We start from the raw sequence: 19434 nt of genomic DNA, 5'->3' as shown, positions 1-19434 counted from the left end.
TCCTTGAGGCTTTTGACTAGGGTGTTTATTTACAAAGCAGTGAAATTAATGGAGCATCCACAGCAAGGAAAATAGGAAATTCAAGCAAAAAACAAATCTAAATAAGTCACAAATCTGTCTACTGTGTACAGAATGTTGCTTTATGCATGGAGCATGAATCTGGCTTTTATTCTTCCATCTGTAATGACCAGACACATTCTCATTCCAGTATTTTTGTGACTAACGGGTAATCATGCTAGATTTCTGGTTAGGGAGTAGAGGACACTCCTTATTCATGGAACATGGTTAATTAGTCCAAATGGGACTCAAGACCTGATTTTTTACTATATTGTCTTCATATTCCAACCAATAAAATGGGTTGCTCTGGTCGGGCACGGTGGCTCACATCTGTAATCCCAGCACTTTGGGAGGCCAAGGTGGGTGAATCACCTGAGGTCAGGAGTTTGAGACCAGCCTGGCCAACATGGAGAAACCCCATCTCTACTAAAAATAGAACAATTAGCTGGGTGTGGTGGTGTATGCCTGTAATCCCAGCTACTCCAGCCTGGGCAACAGAAGTGAGACTCTGTCTCAAAAAAAAAAAAAAGAAAGAGAGAGAAAGAAAGAAATGTATTCCTTCATCAGGGCCCAGTTGCTTCAGTGCAGACTTGGTTTCTGCACTGGGTTCACCCAGGATTGGGGTTTTGCCAGTCAGGTTTGACTAAAAGACAGAGGAGCAATTGAGTCTGCATACATACATTAGGAAGATTGTAAAAAATGTTTACGTAGGGCCGGGCGCTGTGGCTCACGCCTGTAATCCTAGCACTTTGGGAGGCCGAGGTGGGTGGATCACCTGAGATCAGGAGTTCAAGACCAGCCTGGCCATCATGGTGAAACCCCATCTTATTAAAAAAAAAAAAATGTTTATGTATATTTTCTTCTGTATATTTTTACATTGGGCTAATTCATCTACAAGTTATTTTTGTAGCCATTACGAGATAGAGACCCACCTTCACTTTTTCCCATGTGCTTTGTCCATCACTATAATCCAGTTATTTGAATAGTCTGACCTTTTCTCACCAATCTGAAATGCCACCTTTATCAGATGCTAATTTTTCATATGTATTTGAGTTATATACTATACTTTCTTTTGTACTTGAGTCCTATTTATGTTTGTAATGAGCTTGTTACTTTAGCATGTCAGAACATGAAATCTCCTTCCTTCTTACCCTCTAGTTTCCATGGTTCAGACTCTGCAGTCACTAAGGGATGAAAAACTGCTACAGACTATGAGTGACCTTGCTCCCAGCAACCTCCTGGCCCAGCAGGAAGTACTCAGGACTCTGGCTCTGCTATTAACCAGAGAGGACAATGAAGTTAGTGAGGCTGTGACACTTTACTTGGCAGCCGCCTCCAAAAATCAGCATTTCAGGGAAAAGGTAGGACACTGAACCATGGCCATCGAGCCAGAAGCCGGTTTAATTTTCTATCATTTACTAATAATATTTTAGCATTTATTATTTTATAAAATAATTTTTCTGCTTATCAATAATACATATTCTGTAAAATAATTAAAACTAAAGAAATATAGATAAGTACCCCCTACATTCAGCCCCCAGAAAAAAACTATTAATAACATAGTGTCTCTTCTTTCAGATTTTGTTTATACATATGCTAACATGCATAATTTTTAAAGTCAGATCACACTATTCTGTTTCATAATGGACTTTTTAATGTGATATATCATGGTTATTTTCTTTCCTTGACAGAACATATTTATCTACTTAATTATATTTATGGATGGATGGCATGTCTGAATATAAATATCCTAGAATTTATTTTCTTACTGTATATTGGTGGGCATTTGTGTAGTGTCTAATTCTAAAAATATTACACCACACGCTTGGCTAACTTTTTTATATTTTTAGTAGAGACGGGGTTTCACCATGTTGGCTAGGCTGGTCTCGAATTCCTGACCTCAGGGGCCAACATGGTGAAACCCCATCTCTACTAAAAATAAAAAAAATTAGCCAGGCATGGTGGTGGTCACCTGTCGTCCCAGCTACTCCAGCTACTCAGGAGGCTGAGGCAGGAGAATCACTTGAACCCAGGAGGCAGAGGTTGCAGTGAGCCAAGATATCGTGCCACTGCACTCTAGCCTAGGTGACAGAGCAAGACTCTGTCTCAAAAAAAAAAACAAAAAAAGACAACTTTTATGTAGAGATTTTTGCACAGAGCATTTACTTGCCATGTGTCAAACTCAGCAAATCTCAGACTGGAATCACCACCCTCCTCCCTAGAATGTCCTGCCTCCTCCTGTCTTCCTTATTTCTGCCTGAATACTTTTTTTTCAATCAGCTTCCCCACTGAAATCTAACCCATCATTTCCATTCGAGTTCAAACATTTTTTGAAACCTATCCTGGCATTCCGTAAGATTTTCTCTTCCCCAAGTGACTGACTTACCTTGTAGCTTTCTTATGGCACCTAATACATTTCTTCTCTTCAGTTCCTTCTGACAGTCAGCATTTCTACTCTATCTAAGGGCTCCTTAAAAGCCAGAACCATAACTCTCTATCTCCCAATTTTATTCAATACATTGATCCCTTATATTCTTCTAGAGTCATGGATTTTAGGGGAATATTTCAAATCTTGGAATGACACGTGGGACAAGGGGCAGGAGCTTGCAGGCCTTTATGAAGGGATATAAAGAAAGGGTTAACACCTCAAAAGACACAGTTCATGACCCAGGATCAAAAACAGCTTTGGGAAATTTTGCCTTCCTCATTAACTAGTTTAAAAAATTACCTCTAGGTGGCCAAAAAAAGCCCACCATCATTATAGGTCTAGGAGAATATAAGGGATCGATGTACGGAATGAACGGCTCTTTTAATTAATATGTATTTCAATGGCTTTTTTTTTCTTGCTCTGAAGGTAATGCAAAATGTCTGTGTTGTACGTATAGGTTATCCCAGGGGTGAAAATGAGATATACCTCTTACACTACGAACAAACCAAAATGCCTTCACGGGGTCCCGCCTTCTCTTTCAGGCCTTGCTCTATTACTGTGAAGCACTAACAAAGACAAACCTCCAGCTCCAGAAAGCAGCTTGCCTGGCCCTGAAAATCCTTGAGGTAAAGCCCGGCCTCAGAGCCCCCCACCCATCCCCCGCTCAACCACCACCCTCCCCACCCCATCATCCTGGGCAGCTCAGCTTGGAGAGCTTGGAGCCAGGCTAAGCTGAGAGCATATGACAGCTTTTGTTTCATGTTTGAAAAGACGTTTTTAAACAGTATTTCTTGTTTCCTTTGCACCATATATTAGTTTTAGTATTGTTTTCCCTTAAACAGTAACTACATGTGACTTTGTTTTGTTATAGTCAATAAGTGGCAGAAAATACTCATGTTTTTCACTAGCCCAAGGGAATCAGTTTGCCTTTAGTCAGTATTAAGAAAGTATATCTGATTAGCCAGCATGGTGGCTCACACCTGTAATCCCAACATTTTGGGAGGCTGAGGCTGGTGGATCACCTGAGGTCAGGAGTTCGAGACCGGCCTGGCCAACATGGTGAAACCTCATCTCTACAAAAATACAAAAATTAGCCGGGCATGATGGCATGTGCCTGTAATCCCAGCTACGCAGGAGGCTGAGGTGGGAAAATAATTTGAACCCAGGAGGCAGAGGTTGCAGTGAGCCAAGATTGTGCCATTGCACTCCAGCCTGGGTGGCAGAGCAAGACTCTATCTCAAAAAAAGAAAAAAAGAAAAGAAAAGTCTATCTTACATATCTTATGTTTCTTATCTTAAAAGGGAGATGAGTTGTATGGTGACTGCATTCATTTTTTTTTTTTTTTTTTGAGATGGAGTTTCGCTCTCGTTACCCAGGCTGGAGTGCAATGGCGCAATCTCGGCTCACCGCAACTTCCGCCTCCTGGGTTCAGGCAATTCTCCTGCCTCAGCCTCCTGAGTAGCTGGGATTACAGGCACGCGCCACCATGCCCAGCTAATTTTTTGTATGTTTTAGTAGAGACGGGGTTTCACCATGTTGACCAGGATGGTCTTGATCTCTTGACCTCGTGATCCACCCACCTCGGCCTCCCAAAGTGCTGGGATGCACTCATATTTATTGTGAACAACAAAAAGCAGGGACAAATAAGATTTGAAAAGAAGCACTAAAATGGAGTATGCCACTGAATTCCCAGATTCTTCCCCACACACTCTCTTTACGAAGCAGAGAACCAGCTTTGATTGTCATGAAGAGGTGTTGTGAGCAGAGAGAGAGCTAGAATGTAAACAAGTACACAAAGACTGAGAACTCCTGACATTGAAGTTTCCCTCTCAATAGGCAGGATGTAATGTTTGACCTACCTTCATCGCAAAAAATAAGACAAATCAGGCTTGAGAAAAGAATGAGAGACGTCTGGGCACAGTGACTCATGCCTATAATCTCAGCATTTTGGGAGGCCAAGAAGGGCAGATCACTTGAGCTCAGGAGTTCAAGACCAGCCTGGCCAACATGGTGAAACCCCATCCTTACTAAAAATACAAAAATTAGCCAGGCAGGGTGGCACACACCTGTAATCCCAGCTACTTGGGAGGCTGAGGCAGGAGAATCGCTTGAACCCAGGAGACAGAAGTTGCAGTGAGCCAAGAGCATGCAGCTGTACTCCAGCCTGGGTGACAGAGTGAGACACTGTCTCAAAAAACAAAAAAGAAAGAAAGGAAAAAAGGAAAAGAAAACAGCTGTAGGAAATTTTGCTTTCCTTGTTACTTGGTTAGAAAAATCACCTTCAGATGCCCAAAAAGAAAGCCCACAGTGATCGCTATTTATTTGGGTGCTCGCTTGATCTCCAGTGACGTATCAGTGATAGATGTCTGTGATACAGACAAAGTAAATAAAGACATAAGGATACAGTGATCTATATGGGTTTTCATGGATTTTCATACTTTAAATCCACTAGACTCTAAATTCTTGAGGGCCAGAACCATGTCTGGTCCACTGCGGAATCTCTCATGCCTTATGGATAGTCTGGTTCATGGAGTGCTCAATAAATATTTGTGGAACAAATAGAAGAATTCTCATTATTGGCCTTTACCTCCTCCTGTATTTTAGTATGTAAGCTAAATAATAAAGAATTTTTAAATTGGAGCCATTTTGGAATCAGTGAGATTCAGTGGAAAGAACCAGAGAAAATGGATTCTATTCTGGAAAAGCAAGCTAGTCATTACAATCCTCTAGACCAGGAGTCAGTCTGTTGTGGAATGAGGAATTTTGCTGATCATCAGAATTCCTGAAAATAACTCCGGGCTCCATCCCAGGAAATTCCAATATAGTGCATCTGGAGTGGCACCCAGGAATATGTACTTTTAAGGGATTGAGACAGTCAGCTATGTTTAACCGCATAGGTAAGATGGTTTTTAGAGTTCCTACCAGCTGGCCAGGCACAGTGGCTTGCACCTGTAATCCCACCACTTTGGGAGGCCAAGGCAGAAGGACTGCTTGAACACAAGAGTTTGAGACCAAACTGGGCAGCATAGTGAGACCTCATTGCTACAAAAAATTAAAAATTAAAAATTAGTCCTGGCTACTTAGGAGGCTGAGGCAGGAGAACTGCTTGAGCCCAGGAGGTCAAGGCTGCAGTGAGCTATGATCGCTCCATTGCATTCCAGCCTGGGCAACAAAGCAAGGCTAAAGTTCCCACTAGCTGTGAAATGCCAAGTCTCATGGGACTCTATACCTAAATGTCAGAACACGATTTAAACTATTTTTCCCCCATAGGCTACTGAAAGCATTAAAATGCTGGTGACACTGTGTCAGTCTGATACTGAAGAAATCAGAAATGTGGCCTCAGAAACCCTCTTGTCTCTGGGTGAGTTTTATTGTTGCTGTTGTTTACGTGACTGTTTGCTTCTAGCACTCTCAAGGAGAACAGTAAGGGGAAGTTTCGTGTACCCTGCTTTAGCAGTTTCCTCCCTGGAGGCTGTCTGTCTTCTCACACTCCGAGTACAAAGAACCCATCAGTGTCCATCTCACCCCAACTCCTTCTTCTGTCTGGTTGCTAATTATAATATAGAATATAATAAAGAATATGATTATATTGTCTGGAGCCTTTCTCTATGGATTGATCAGTCTGTGTACTATTTGGAATCAAGAACACAGAAGTCAAACCATAAAGCAGAGGCAATAGGAAGCCAGGGTGCGTTGCCAGGGTGGGGTTGACAGTCCCTGGAGGACAGACTGGTTGAGGTACCAGAGATGCATCCCAGGGAATGCTGTACAGCCCCAGGTATCTCAGCCTCACCCTGACTCCCAGGTTAACCTCTGACTGTCCTGTGGCCTCTGCCCATCTGAGCCCTGACACCTAAGAAAAGAATTGGAGTACTTATTTTATTCTGGAATATCCAGATAACCCTTCCTTTTTACTTTATTTTATGAAGATTTATTCCTAGCAGGTGTTATACATTTATTCTTTTTTGGGAACCTGGGAGAGTAAGGAAAGCCTTTCTTAACTATGTATTAAAAATTATAAGTAGTCGGGTGTGCTGGTTCATGCCTGTAATCCCAGCACTTTGGGAGGCCAAGGCGGGAGGATCACCTGAGGTCAGGAGTTTGAGACCAGCCTGGCCAACATGATGAAACCCTGTCTCTACTAAAAATACAAAAATTAGCCAGGTGTGGGGGCGTGCAGCTTTAGTCCCAGCTACTTAGGAGGCTGAGGTAGGAGAATCGCTCGAAACCAGGAGACTGAGGTTGCAGTGAGCTGAGATCGCGTCATTGCACTCCAGCCTGGGGGACTGGAGAGCAAGACTCTCTCAAACAAAAAAGTATATATAGTTACTATAAATAACTTTACTTCAACAGCACACTCTTAAAGTGTAAAAACTATGCTCCTAGAAATCCTCAGTAGCCAATCAATAATGCAGCTTAGAAAAAAGCCACCCAGCCAGGCGTGGTGGCTCACATCTGTAATCCCAGCACTTCAGGAGGCCGAAGTGGGTGGATCACGAGGTCAAGAGATCGAGACCTTCCTGGCTAACACAGCAAAACCCTGTTTCTACTAACAAAAAAAAAATTAGCTGGGCGTGGTGGCACACGCCTGTAGTCCCAGCTACTCAGGAGGCTGAGGCAGGAGAATTTTGTTTGAACCCAGGAGGTGGAGGTTGCAGTGAGCCGAGATCACGCCACTGCACTCCAGCCTGGGTGACAGAGCAAGACTCCATCTTAAAAAAAAAAACAGAAAAAGAAAAAAGCCACCCTTGTTTGGTGATAGTAACTTAACATGAAGAAGAATCTCATGGCATTTATAATCACTGTGAAAATCCCATTGATTGTTAAGCCCTCTTTCTTTTTAAATTATGGGTTTAACAAGGCTTCGTTCTGCTATTGAATATATTATTTCTTGCACAGAAATCAGCCAGTATATATTTGTTTAAAGGATAAAAGTTATTCCTTATGGCTGTATTAGGCATAGAAATTATTTAATTCTCTAAAAATATACCCAGGGTATTATTACTTTAAACTCCTTTATCCCTTTGTATTCCAAACTAACCATGAAGGTAAGCCAGGCGCTTACAAAGCATAGCCAACAAAGCTTCTATTTCCAGCATAACCTAAGGAAGTTGATCCCTTTAGAATGTGCCCCGGGACCCACTGGAGCTGTGCAAACAGCAGCATCTCCAGAAGCCATCACCATGCCTGCCTCACCTCAGCTCTTCACGCACACTCTCACCAGCCCCATGCCCTCGCACACCACCAGTGTGCAGTGCTCAACACTGGCTGCACATTTGCCAGGGAAGCTTAAACAATCTACTCCCAAAGATTCTGCTTTCATTGGTCCGAAGTGTTCCTTGGCAACAGGATTTTTTAAAGCCTCCCAGGGGATTCTAATATAAAGTTTGAGAACCCCCTGAACTCAATACTGTGAATCTTCTTTGACCCTAATACACAAATACTGGCACATTTTTCTGTCACACAAATGACTAAATATAGTGAAAATAGTATTTTCAACAGGAATTAATAAAATGCCCGAAGACAAAGGGCAGAAGGTCACTGCAGGCACTTGAAGGACTCGGGGCTGCAACTATTTACCAACCAGTATGGAATGATTTCGATATTTTAACCTAGAGCTGTGCAATACAGCCCTCCGTGGTGATGGGATTGTTCTATACGCACACTGTCCAGTACGACAGCAGTCATCCTAAATGGCTATTGAGTTGTTCACCTTCGCCACTGTGATTGAAGAACTAAAGGTTTAAGTTTACTCAATTTTAAGGCCAGCTGCTCCTTAACTTTCAATAGGGTTACATCCCAATAAAACCATTGTAAGCTGAAAATATTGTTAAGTCAGAAATGCACTTAATAGGTCTTACCTACAGATCATCATAGCTTAGCCAAGCCTACCTTAAACATGGGCAGAACACTTACATTAGGCTACAGTTGGGCGAAATCATCTAACACAAAGCCTGTTTTATAATAAATGCTGAAGATCTCATGGATTGTATTGAATACCATGCTAAAAAAGTATGGTTTCTACTTAACACATACAGCTTTTGCATCATTGTAGTCAAAGAATCATAAGTCTAAGCCATTATAAGTCAGGGACCATCTGTAATTACCATTTAAGTGTAAATGTGGTTGGTGGCCACCTGTGATTGGTGGCCACTATGTTGGACCGAACAGTTTCACCCTGACTATGGCCATTCCAGTGCAGCGCAGCTGGACCTCAGGCCTGCTTGGAACCACACTCCCTGACTCCCCAAAGCTCGTGCTGTCTCCCCTCCAACACTCTGCCTACTTCACAAGGCAGTTAAAGGATTGGCAGAGGGCCAGGTGCAGTGTGGCTCATGCCTGTAATCCCAGCACTTTGGAAGACCAAAGCAGAAGGATTGCTTGAATGCGAGAGCACAGGAGTTCAAGAACAGCCTGCTATGTCTAAAAAATAAAAATAAATAAAATTAGCCGGAGCTGGGGGCGTGATAGCTCATCCCTGTAATCCCAGCACTTTGGGAGGCCAAAGTAGAAGGATTGCTTGAGGGTATGAGTTCTTTCTTGGTTTGTTTGTTTAATAATTTTACTCATTAAAAAAAAAATTTCAATTTGATAGAGATAGGTTTTGCCATGTTGCCCAGGCTGGTCTCTAACTCCTGGGTTCAAGAGATCCTCCCACTTCGGCCTTCCAGAGTGCTAGGATTACAGGCATGAGCCACTGCACTGGCCGAGGCCAGGAGTTTGAGACCAGCCTGGGCAACATAACAAGACTTTCTCTACAAAAAAAAAAAACAAAACCTTTTTTTTTTAGGTAGCCAGGCATGGTGACATGAGCCTGTAGTCCCAGCTACTCAGGAAGCTAGGTGGGAGGATCACTGGAGCCTAGGAGGTCAAAGCTACAGTGAGCTGTGACTGTGTCACAGCACTCTAGCTCTAGCTCTAAAAAAAAAGGACTAGGAGAAGAGCCAACACAGATCAAGACCCACTGAAAACTGAGTAAGAGTGAGATACCCACCGTACTCATGTCACTGTAATAATATTGGCTAACACCCATAGAGGACTTGCTCCAGGCCAGGCACTGTTTTGAGGGATCTGCAAGAGTTAACTCATTTAGTTCTCCCAAGAACTCCATAAAGGCAGAAGCCCTATTAGTTTCATTTTACAGAAAGCAGGCTGAGGTTGTATAACTTGCCTATCGGCACCCTAGTCAGGCACCAACATGGAATCTTGACCCTGGACGCCACTGTGCCCTGTGGGACTCTGGGAGAAGAATGTAACACCTCTAAACTAAAATCTATTCATGAGGAACTTAGGAACGGAACTGGCCTAGCAGTCGTGGTTCTTCAAGTGCATTTGTTAGCCGAGGTGTCTATAGGGGGGTGTGCAAGTGGGCAAGGAGGGAGCACGTGAATGAGCCTAACTCAGGCCCTCTGTTTCTCCATCTTCTCCTGCCATCAACGGGAAAGGTCCTTTGTTTAATCTATTTTATATATATCAATGTTTTGTATATCAACATTTTGTTTTGAGTAAAGGGTTCTACTCCAAAGTAATAAAAATTTGAAAACTACCAAAATAGAAAATATGGAGCATTGCCTCTGAAAAGTCAAGGCTTGCAGAGACTACTAAAAAACATCTCTTTCACGGGCAACATTGTGCAAAAAAAGAAGAAAAAAAAAATCTCAGCCGGGCACAGTGGCTCACACCTGTAATCCCAGCACTTTGGATGGCCGAGGCGGGTAGATCACAAAGTCAGCCGTTCAAGACCATCCTGGCCAACATGGTGAAACCCTGTCTCTACCAAAAATACAAAACTTAGCTGGGCATGGTGGTGGGTGCCTGTAGTCCCAGCTATTTGGAAGGCCGAGGCAGGAGAATTGCTTGAATCCAGGAGGCAGAGGTTGCAGTGAGCTAAGATCGCTCTATTGCACTCCAGCCTGGGCAACAGAGTAAGACTCTGTCTCAAACAAAAATTTTTTTTTAAAAGTTAGCAGGCTTTCGCCTGTAGAAAAGCTCACTCTGCAAGGTTCTTTTAAATACAGGCAGATATGTTTTCCTGTCTAAGGTGTTCCTGAAAAAATTCAACATGGGGGGAAAAAACCCTAACCAGTAAGACTTTTGCCTTACTGAAATATTTCTGTTTCAAGAGACTACAATATATTATAAAATCCATAATTACAGTCCTTTTCTAAAACCCCCTTATCTCAATATAATTCCAACATTTTCTGAATCTTTTTTTTGTTTTCCTTCACAGTGAACTTCTTTTTTCTTTTTTTGAGACAGTCTCGCTCTAATCACCCAGACTGGAGTGCCGTGATTTCATCTCATTGCAGCCTCTGGCCCCAGGTTCAAGTGATTCTCCTGTCTCGGCCTTCCAATAGATAGTACTACAGGCGGATGCCACCACGCCAGCTAACTTTTTTTTGTATTTTTTAGTAGAGATGAGGTTTCACTATATTGGTCAGGCTGGTCTCAAACTCCTGACCTCAAGTGATCCACTCACCTTGGCCTCCCAAAGTGCTGGGATTACAGGAGTGACCCACCATGCTCAGTTGAACTTCTGATTAAGCACAACTATTCCATCTTTGACCCACTTGCATCAAATGTATGAAAGCCTGCTTCTTACCACTTGTCTCTGCATTTTATTTTCTCATTTTCTAATCATTTTTTAAAGTAGAAAATAGAGTAAAATATTAAAATTATTTGCAAATGCATCTTAACTGTTCAAGGTCATGCTACAGGGAAAACTGAACTAGCTGATGGCTGGTAGAAGGGAGCTCCATATGTTTACATAGCAAAGAGTTTGAAATTTAGCTGAAGTTTGAAAGCCGAAGATTGATTTTACCAATGATCATTTAGACATATCAATATATAATGTATACAAGTAAAAACTCCGTAAAAGTTCAGTACATTAAAGTCAAGGACCAGCCATACTGAAATCCCTAATGTACTTAAAATAGAGTCCATATGCTTGCTCTGAAATAAAGCTGTTATGTGAAATTATCAACATCAAATGGCCATAAGATTTCTACTCTGTTTCATGCCCTGGCATTCTTTTGGTCTCTGGCATTAATTAGCTTAAAAGTTCTTGGTTGTTCTAAGCGTTACCTGGAAAACAATGACATACTTAGGAATAACAAAAGTTAACATAGCGTATTACAGCAATGCACACTTAAACAATTGGTACTATGTTACTTTGAGTAACGAATAAAAACATTAAGTTTGAATTGGCGTGTATGTTTCATGTTTTATATTTAGGAGAAGATGGGCGACTGGCATATGAACAATTGGACAAATTTCCTCGAGACTGTGTTAAAGTCGGAGGTCGTCATGGAACTGAGGTTGCCACAGCTTTTTAATTACAGGTTAACTGCCTAACAGCTGTCTTAATATCTGCCCTTTTCATCAAGATGGTGCTGTGGTTTGGCTGGAAGTTGTTTAGAACCTCAAAGTTCTGCTGAACTTATCTGAATATTTAACATGTTATAGGCTGGGCATGGTGGCTCACACCCATACTCCTAGCATTTTAGAAGGCCAAGGCAGGAGAATTGCTTAAGCTGAGGAGTTCAAGACCAGCCTGGGCAACATAGCAAGGCCCTGTCTCTACAAAAAAAAAAAAAAAAGTTTAATTAGTCAGGTGTGGTGGCATACACCTGTAGTCCCAGCTACTTGGGAGGCTAAGGTGGGAGGATTGCTTGAGTCCAGAAGATTGAGGCTGCAGTGAGCCATAACTGCACCACTGCACTCCAGACTGGGCGACAGAGTAAAACCCTGCCTCAAAAAACAAAACAACAGCAAAGACAAAAAAACATGTTATAGAAAGAATTCAGAGTCTAGTTTTACAGTATCTATCTACTTTTCCTTTGGCCAATATAGAATAGGGGTATGTATAATTCAATAGATTACATCCTTGATTGTGTCTGACAATACTCAGTGAAAGAGTCCATCTTAATATGTATGAAATTTTAAAATAGCCATCTTTGTACTTTTTTGCAAGTTCCTCTATAAGCTTGAAATAGTCACGTGATACTTTGATAACTATCATGCCTTGCAGTTTTTCTCTGTCATGTTCTCAGGGTTGAGTGGTCCCCTTAGCTACCTAACTTTACTTTCAATACAAAGCACAAAGAAGAATCTCTTCACATAAAAGTTTGCCTGCAGAACCTGGCAGAATGACCCATTGCGAGGGTTTAGATGTTTTAATTTTATGTGCGCCCACCTACTCTGGAGGCTGAGGTGGGAAGATCGCTTGAGGCAGAGGTTGCAGTGAGCTGAGCTTGTACCACTGCACTCCAGCCCAGATGACAGAGGAGTGAGACCTGGTCTCAAAAACAAACAAATAAACAAACAAACAAACAAAAAACCCTCCCTCAATTTCTTTTTCTTTTCCCCACCCTGAAAATTCAAAAATCAGGTTTCCATTATAGAAAAAAGATAAGTAAATGACGAAGAACTACCTTAAGATTATACCTATGGCCGGGCGCGGTGGCTCAAGCCTGTAATCCCAGCACTTTGGGAGGCCGAGGCGGGTGGATCACGAGGTCAAGAGATCGAGACCATCCTGGTCAATATGGTGAAACCCCGTCTCTACTAATACAAAAAATTAGCTGGGCACGGTGGCGCGTGCCTGTAATCCCAGCTACTCAGGAGGCTGAGGCAGGAGAATTGCCTGAACCCAGGAGGCGGAGATTGCGGTGAGCCGAGATCGCGCCATTGCGCTCCAGCCTGGGTATCAAGAGCGAAACTCCGTCTCAAAAAAAAAAAAAAAAAAAAAAGATTATACCTATACACTTAATAACAAACAAAAAAACTCAAAGCTTGTGCTTTTTTTAAAAAAGAATTAAGAGCCATTTTTTATGATATTCTTACCGTAGGGGTATTTTGCTGCTAAGACAAATCAAAACCAAAAGCTGTAGATTCACAAAGCTGTGATGCTCTTTGAGGTGGAAAAATCTGGAAGTCGGAGAAATCCTAATGGAGTAGGAGCGGAGGGACATTTAAAGTGGTCCCTGCATCTGTAAAAATGACCATGAGATTAGAAAAAAGAAGGACACCCTGAGGGATGATTACTGCCCCCAGGGAAATCACTCACTGGTAGGACTCCCTGGCCAAACAGTTAAAACATCAGGTCCCATCATTGCTTCAGTATCAGAGATGCAAGTCCATTAAGCAAAGTACGAGACCATTCAGTAGCTCTTATTAAAATATCTTTTCTTCCTCTAAAGAATATACAAGGTGGGGTATGCCAAGGTATCAACACAGTATATGTGAGTGTAATTTAAACTGTGGAATTATCAATTGTAGTATGGATGTGTTTGTATCATTTAGATGTCATTTTAAATATTTACATTTTAGCAAGACTTTTAAAAAGGACTCATTTCATTCAAATTGCAAATTGTTTGCCAGGCTTCTGGCAAATAGTTCTTTCAACTGTGAAGTTATAATGTACATATCTGTATATTTATAAATATTATATATATTCACATACCCTTCACTTTAAAGGTACATTGTACAGTCTGTAGTTAGTATGTATAGTCTATAGTTTATGTTAAATGGTTGAAATGGTTCTTTTTATAGCAAGTCAAATCACAGATCTTACAGGATTTTGTGTTTGGTTTATTTTTTACTGTTTTGACTACTGCATGAGGAATTAATTCCAGATATTTTGTATTCACTTCTGTATTTTATGTTTGGTTGAGGAGGTGCCTTTTGTTTTGTGGCATTTGTATTCATTGCTCTTTCAGTCATGTAAGTTAAAATAAAAATTATTTTTGAATTACTAGCATCATGTGTAGAGTCTGTTACTTTTTTACACATGCCCTTTCTGAGTTGGTATTTACAAACACACTGCACCTCATTCTCAACTTGATTTTATTCTTAATTTGAAATTCCTTTATCTCTAAGTAGAGATAATAAATCTCAGATTTGTTATAAAGCTAATTGGAGAGACAACAGCTATGTTTCACTGCTATGGTATCTGTGAGCAGAGACTGTGAGCTCCCTGAGGGCAAAAAGGCATGGTGGCTCAAGCCTGTAATTCCAGCACGAAGGGAGGCTGAGGCGGGAGAATCACCTGAGGTCAGGAGTTCGAGAGCAGCCTGGACAACATGGTGAAACCATGTCTTTACTAAAAATACAAAAATTAGCCGGGTGTGATAGCACACACGTGTAATCCCAGCTATTCAGGAAGCTGAGGTGGAAGAATTGCTTGAACCCAGGAGACGAAGGTTGCAGTGAGCCAAGATCGTGCCACTGTATTACCGAGAGCCAGCTCGGCTGTAGAGACCCCCACCCAGGCAGCGCTAAACGAATCGAGAGGCAGTCACCCAGATAAAACAGCAACATGGGACTATCCAGGGGGGGGCCAGCAGCCTTCCCAGCTGAGAGCCTGAGGGGCTGACGGCATTCCAGGCTGAAGGCCCCCAGCAGATTCTTATCCACATAGTTAGTCTCTCTGAACAGGTGATTATTATTAACAAACAGGCGTTCTGTATTTCTCATAACAAAACATACCAAGTAGGCAGCTGTTGCCCACTTACCACTGATTACAAACAAGCTAAAAGGTATTCTCCATGGGGGAGCCATGGGGGCAGGGGCAGATATCTCAAATAATTGTTTTAACCAGTGTGTGATGTTTATACCTTGTCCTGCCACTTTGGAATGTCCCAAGTAGTTTTCTGCTTGGGGTGGGGGTGGCTAGGTGTTCCTTGCCATTGTTCTTCCTAGCAAACAATATATTTTATCATACACTCAGCGTTTCTCAATATTCATAAACTTTACACTTCTCAACACTGCACTCCAGCCTGGGCAACACAGTGAGATTCTGTCTCAAAAAAAAAATTTAAAAAGTCTGCATTGATATGTGTATGCTCCCACTCAGACCAAAAGCATCATCACAAAGGAGCCCCTGACTTTGAACTCGGACAGTTTTTACCAAGGGACTCACGAAATATCAGTGACTGCTTTTACTGAGTCAGCAGTAAAAACAGTTTCCTCTATAGGGTTTGCTACTATACTGTTTAAATTGCCTTAGTTACTTGACAAAATTATAAAGTAAAATTTTAAACCTTAGGTCACTGAAAAATGCCAGTACTTCTCGCCATATCAGAAAAACTCAAATAAAAAAATATTTTTATCCCTGACTTTTTCCTAGAGTCAGTACCTCTTAGTAAACAAATAATATCTTTTGATGCTGAGAAAGTCCTAAGTACAAATTGTTCAAGGAATAATAGTTGTTTGCTAAAAATTAGGTCTCTAACTTCTCATGCATTCAACAAGTATTTGGTGCTTACTTACTATGAACAAGGTGTACGCCAAGGACTGTTCTTGGCACTGGAGATAGAGTAGTGGAGAAAAACAAAAGACGTAACAACCCCTGCCCTCCCAGGCCCCATATCCTGGCAAGGGAAGACAGCAAAGCAGAGAAGGGGAAAAATGATTGCACAAGGTAGGGTGAAGAGAAGCACAGGGAGAAGGCAAAGATCACAAGTTTAACGAGAGGGGTCAGGGACCGAGCACAGTGGCTCACACCTGTAATCCCAACACTTTGGGAGGCCGAGGCTAACGATCCCTTGAAGCCAAGAAATCAAGACCAGCCTGTGTGACATACTGAAACTCTCATCTCTACAAAAATTTTTTAAACTAGCTGGATGTGGTGGTGTGCACCAGTGGTCCCAACTACTCGGGAGGCTAAAGTGGGAGGATTGCTTGAGCCCAGGAGTTCGAGGCTGCGGTGAGCTATGATCGTGCCACTGCACTCTAGCCTGGGTGACACAGCAATACCCTGTCTGAAAAAAAAAGAGTGCAAAGGCCTCACAGAAAATTACCTTTGAGGAATGGCCTGAGGAGCTAATGGGATGAGTCGTGTGGATTATCTCTGAGAAGAACATTCCAGACAGAGGCAACTGGAGGCAACCAAAATATTCCTCACGAAAATGCTGGGGATTACAGTGAAAAGGTTAAACAGGGACGTACTCTACCTCTCCTTTCTGCCTCAGTCAGCTCCTAAACAGAGCTCAGAGACAGCAGTGCCAGAGGACCCAGAAACAGACTTCACTCTTCCCATCGATTTACCTCCTGGCATTTTCCGACCTTCTGGAAGCCTGAAGATGGTCTTTTCTTTGTCTTGTCACTAGATAGGATTCGTGGCTCTTTGTCAAAATCCTATTTAAGCAAGGCCCCTAAGCCATTGCCTAGAGAGAGAAATACTTCTGAACTGAGGTCTCTCCTGCATGTTAGGTACAACACACATTAATAAACTTCTGCTTATTTTTCCTTTGTTAATCTGACTTTTATTTTCAGGACAGTGTCTCAACAAAAAACCTAAAAATGGATATGGGTACGGTGCCTCACGTTTGTAATCCCAGTGCTTTGGGAGGCCGAGGCAGGCAGATGATGAGATCAGAAGATTGAGACCACCCTGGCTAACATGGTGAAACCTCACCTCTGCTAAAGATACAAAAAATTAGCAGGGCGTGGTGGTGTTCACCTGTAGTCCCAGCTACTGGGGAGGCAGAAGCAGGAGAATCCCTTGAATCTGGGAGGCGAAGGTTACAGTAAGTTGAGATCGCACCACTGCACTCCAGCCTGGGCAAGAGAGTGAGACTCTGTCTCAAAAAAAAAAAGTAGAGCCAATACATTTGTTAAGTTGAAAATGAGATGTGAGATAGATAGAAGCCAAGGATGAATCCAGAATTTTTTACCTGAACAACTAGAAGGCTGGAATGCCATCTTCCAAGATAGAGAAACTGAGAAGCAGCAGGTCTAGGGAGGAAGACCTGGAACTCTGTTTTGGACATGTTAAAACTGAAAAGCCTCTTGGACATTCAAATGGGGAGATCAAACTGATGACTGAATATGAGTCTGGAATTCAGGTGAGAAATCCAGTTAAAGGTATAAAGTTAGAGCAGGCGTAGTGGTTCATGCCTGTAATCACAGCACTCTGGGAGGCCAAATGTGGGAGGATCACTTGAGGCTAAAAGTTCAAAACAGCCTGGACAATACAGTGAGACCACCATCTCTTAAAAAGAATTTAAAAATTTGCTAGGTGTGGTGGCCGATAGTCCCAGCTACTCAGGAAGTTGAGGCAAGAGGATCACTTGAGCCCAGGAGACTGAGGCTGCAATGAGCTGTGATTGGGCCACTGCACTCTAGCCTAGGCAACAGAGCAACAGGTCTCAAAAAAATTTATATATATATATAAATTATATATATAAAATTGGGAGTCTTCAGTATATGGATAATAGTTAAAGCTATAAACTGGTTTATCTCATCTAGAAAGTACAGATAAGGGCCAGGCACGGTGGCTCACATCTGTAAACCCAGCATTTAGGAGGCCAAGGTGGGTGGATTGTTCAAGACCAGCCTAGGCAACATGGCAAAACCCCATCTCTACAAAAAATTAGCTGGGCATGGTGGTGTGCACCTGTGCACACTCAGAAGGCTGAGGAGGAAGGATCACCAAAGCCCAGGAGGTCGTGACTACAGTGAGCCAAGATCACGCAGTGCACTCCAGCCTGGGGGATAGAGACAGACCTTGTCTCAAAAAGAAAAAAAAAAAGAAGAAGAAGAAAAGAACACATACTAAGACTGATGAGCATTGGGGCCCTCCAATATTTAGAGGTCATAAAGAAGAAGGGGAATCAGTAAAGAGAAATGATGAGTCCAGGAGGAGAAAAATCAGGAATGTGATATCTTAGAAGCTGGGTGAAAAAAAGTGTGTCAGAGAGAAAGGAGTATCAAATGTCAAAGAATTGAATTCAGCAGAAGAGAGGTAATCAGTGACCCTGACAGGCAATGTCAGTGGAGTCATGGGGTTGAAATCTTATCTGGAGTTCATCCAAGCAAGAGTGAGAAAGACTGGAGCTGGTGAGTATAGCAACTCTTTAAAGAGCTGTGCTGTAAAGGGGAGCGGGGAAGTGGATGTGCAGTAGCTGCGGGGGGAAAAAGCATATCAAGTCAAGGGACTGGGTTTTGTTTGTTTGTTTTGTTTCGTTTTGGTTTTGAGACGGAGTCTCGTTCTGTCGCCAGGCTGGAGTGCAGTGGTGTAATCTTGGCTCACTGCAACCTCTGCCTCCCGGGTTCAAAGGAGTCTCCTGGCTCAGCCTCCCAAGTAGCTGGGACTACAGGCACGCACCACCATGCCTGGCTAATTTTTGTATTTTTAGTAGAGACGGGGTATTAGTCTCAATCTCTTGACCTCGTGATCCGCCCGTGACGGCCTCCCAAAGTGCTGGGATTACAGGCGTGAGCCACCGCGCCCAGCCAGTTTTCTTTCTTCAATGAGAAAAAAAAGAGAGTGTTTGTTGATAATGCAAAGGATCCAGTTGAGATGGAAAAATTACCAAGATAAGAGAAGAATTGTAGAGCAATATCCTTGAGTGCAGTGAGATGAACTGATTGACATCTACTGCACAGAGAGGGTACCCATAGTAACCGGAGGAAAGTCAGAGTCTATGGGTACGTAGACACAGATAGGTGGGTGGCTAAGTTATGCAAGTTCTCTTTCCTTTTTTTTTTTATTTGCAGTAATTGGTAACAAAAGTTCTCTTTTAATTGCTTCTATTTTCTCAGCAAAACAAGATAAACCTATGATGCAGAGAACTCTCTTTGGGTGGCAAACAAGCAAAAGAGGTAATAATACTATGAAAGATCAGTGGAAAGAAGCTAAGTACATGTTGGAATAGTCAGACCAGAATGGGCAAATTCCAGATCTGCCCTGCCTGAGCAAAGGTTCAAAGACAGTACTGAGATTCATATGCATTAGGGGAAACAAGTTTAAGTTGAGGTTTTGCACACCAGAGAAGGGAAAGTAAAATTGGTTTAGTCCAAGTGGGAGAAGGCCTTCAATGACAAGCTGAAGAATTTAGGAATATATTGCTTTCCCCTGGTTTGTATATTCCATTCTACAGTGTTGCTAAGTGATGCATTCCAGAGTTCTTGACTGTGAACTCCTGTGACTGCCAGTGGTGTAC

The 19434-nt window shown here is 42.3% G+C and overlaps 1 protein-coding gene across 7 annotated transcripts in view; it reads left to right on the top strand.

Annotated features, from left to right (window-relative positions):
* The window catches only part of RIPOR2 (RHO family interacting cell polarization regulator 2), a 227107-nt gene extending 215174 nt beyond the window's left edge, over positions 1-11933 (top strand). For all 7 annotated transcript variants that reach the window (XM_064363048.1, XM_064363047.1, XM_021667646.2 and 4 more), the window contains 4 exons: positions 1216-1418; positions 3028-3111; positions 5756-5846; positions 11720-11933. In XM_064363048.1, coding sequence (XP_064219118.1) covers positions 1216-1418; positions 3028-3111; positions 5756-5846; positions 11720-11820 — 479 coding nt within the window. In that variant the 3' untranslated portion in view covers positions 11821-11933. The remainder of the gene's footprint in view (positions 1-1215; positions 1419-3027; positions 3112-5755; positions 5847-11719) is intronic.
* Positions 11934-19434: the final 7501 nt, after the last annotated feature.

Source organism: Aotus nancymaae, unplaced genomic scaffold, assembly GCF_030222135.1.
Source record: "Aotus nancymaae isolate 86718 unplaced genomic scaffold, 86718_ANA_hifiasm-v0.15.2.pri h1tg000051l, whole genome shotgun sequence".
Lineage (NCBI taxonomy): Eukaryota > Metazoa > Chordata > Mammalia > Primates > Aotidae > Aotus > Aotus nancymaae.
The sequence above is the reverse complement of the archived record's forward strand: the minus strand, read 5'-3'. Positions and strand labels throughout refer to the sequence as shown.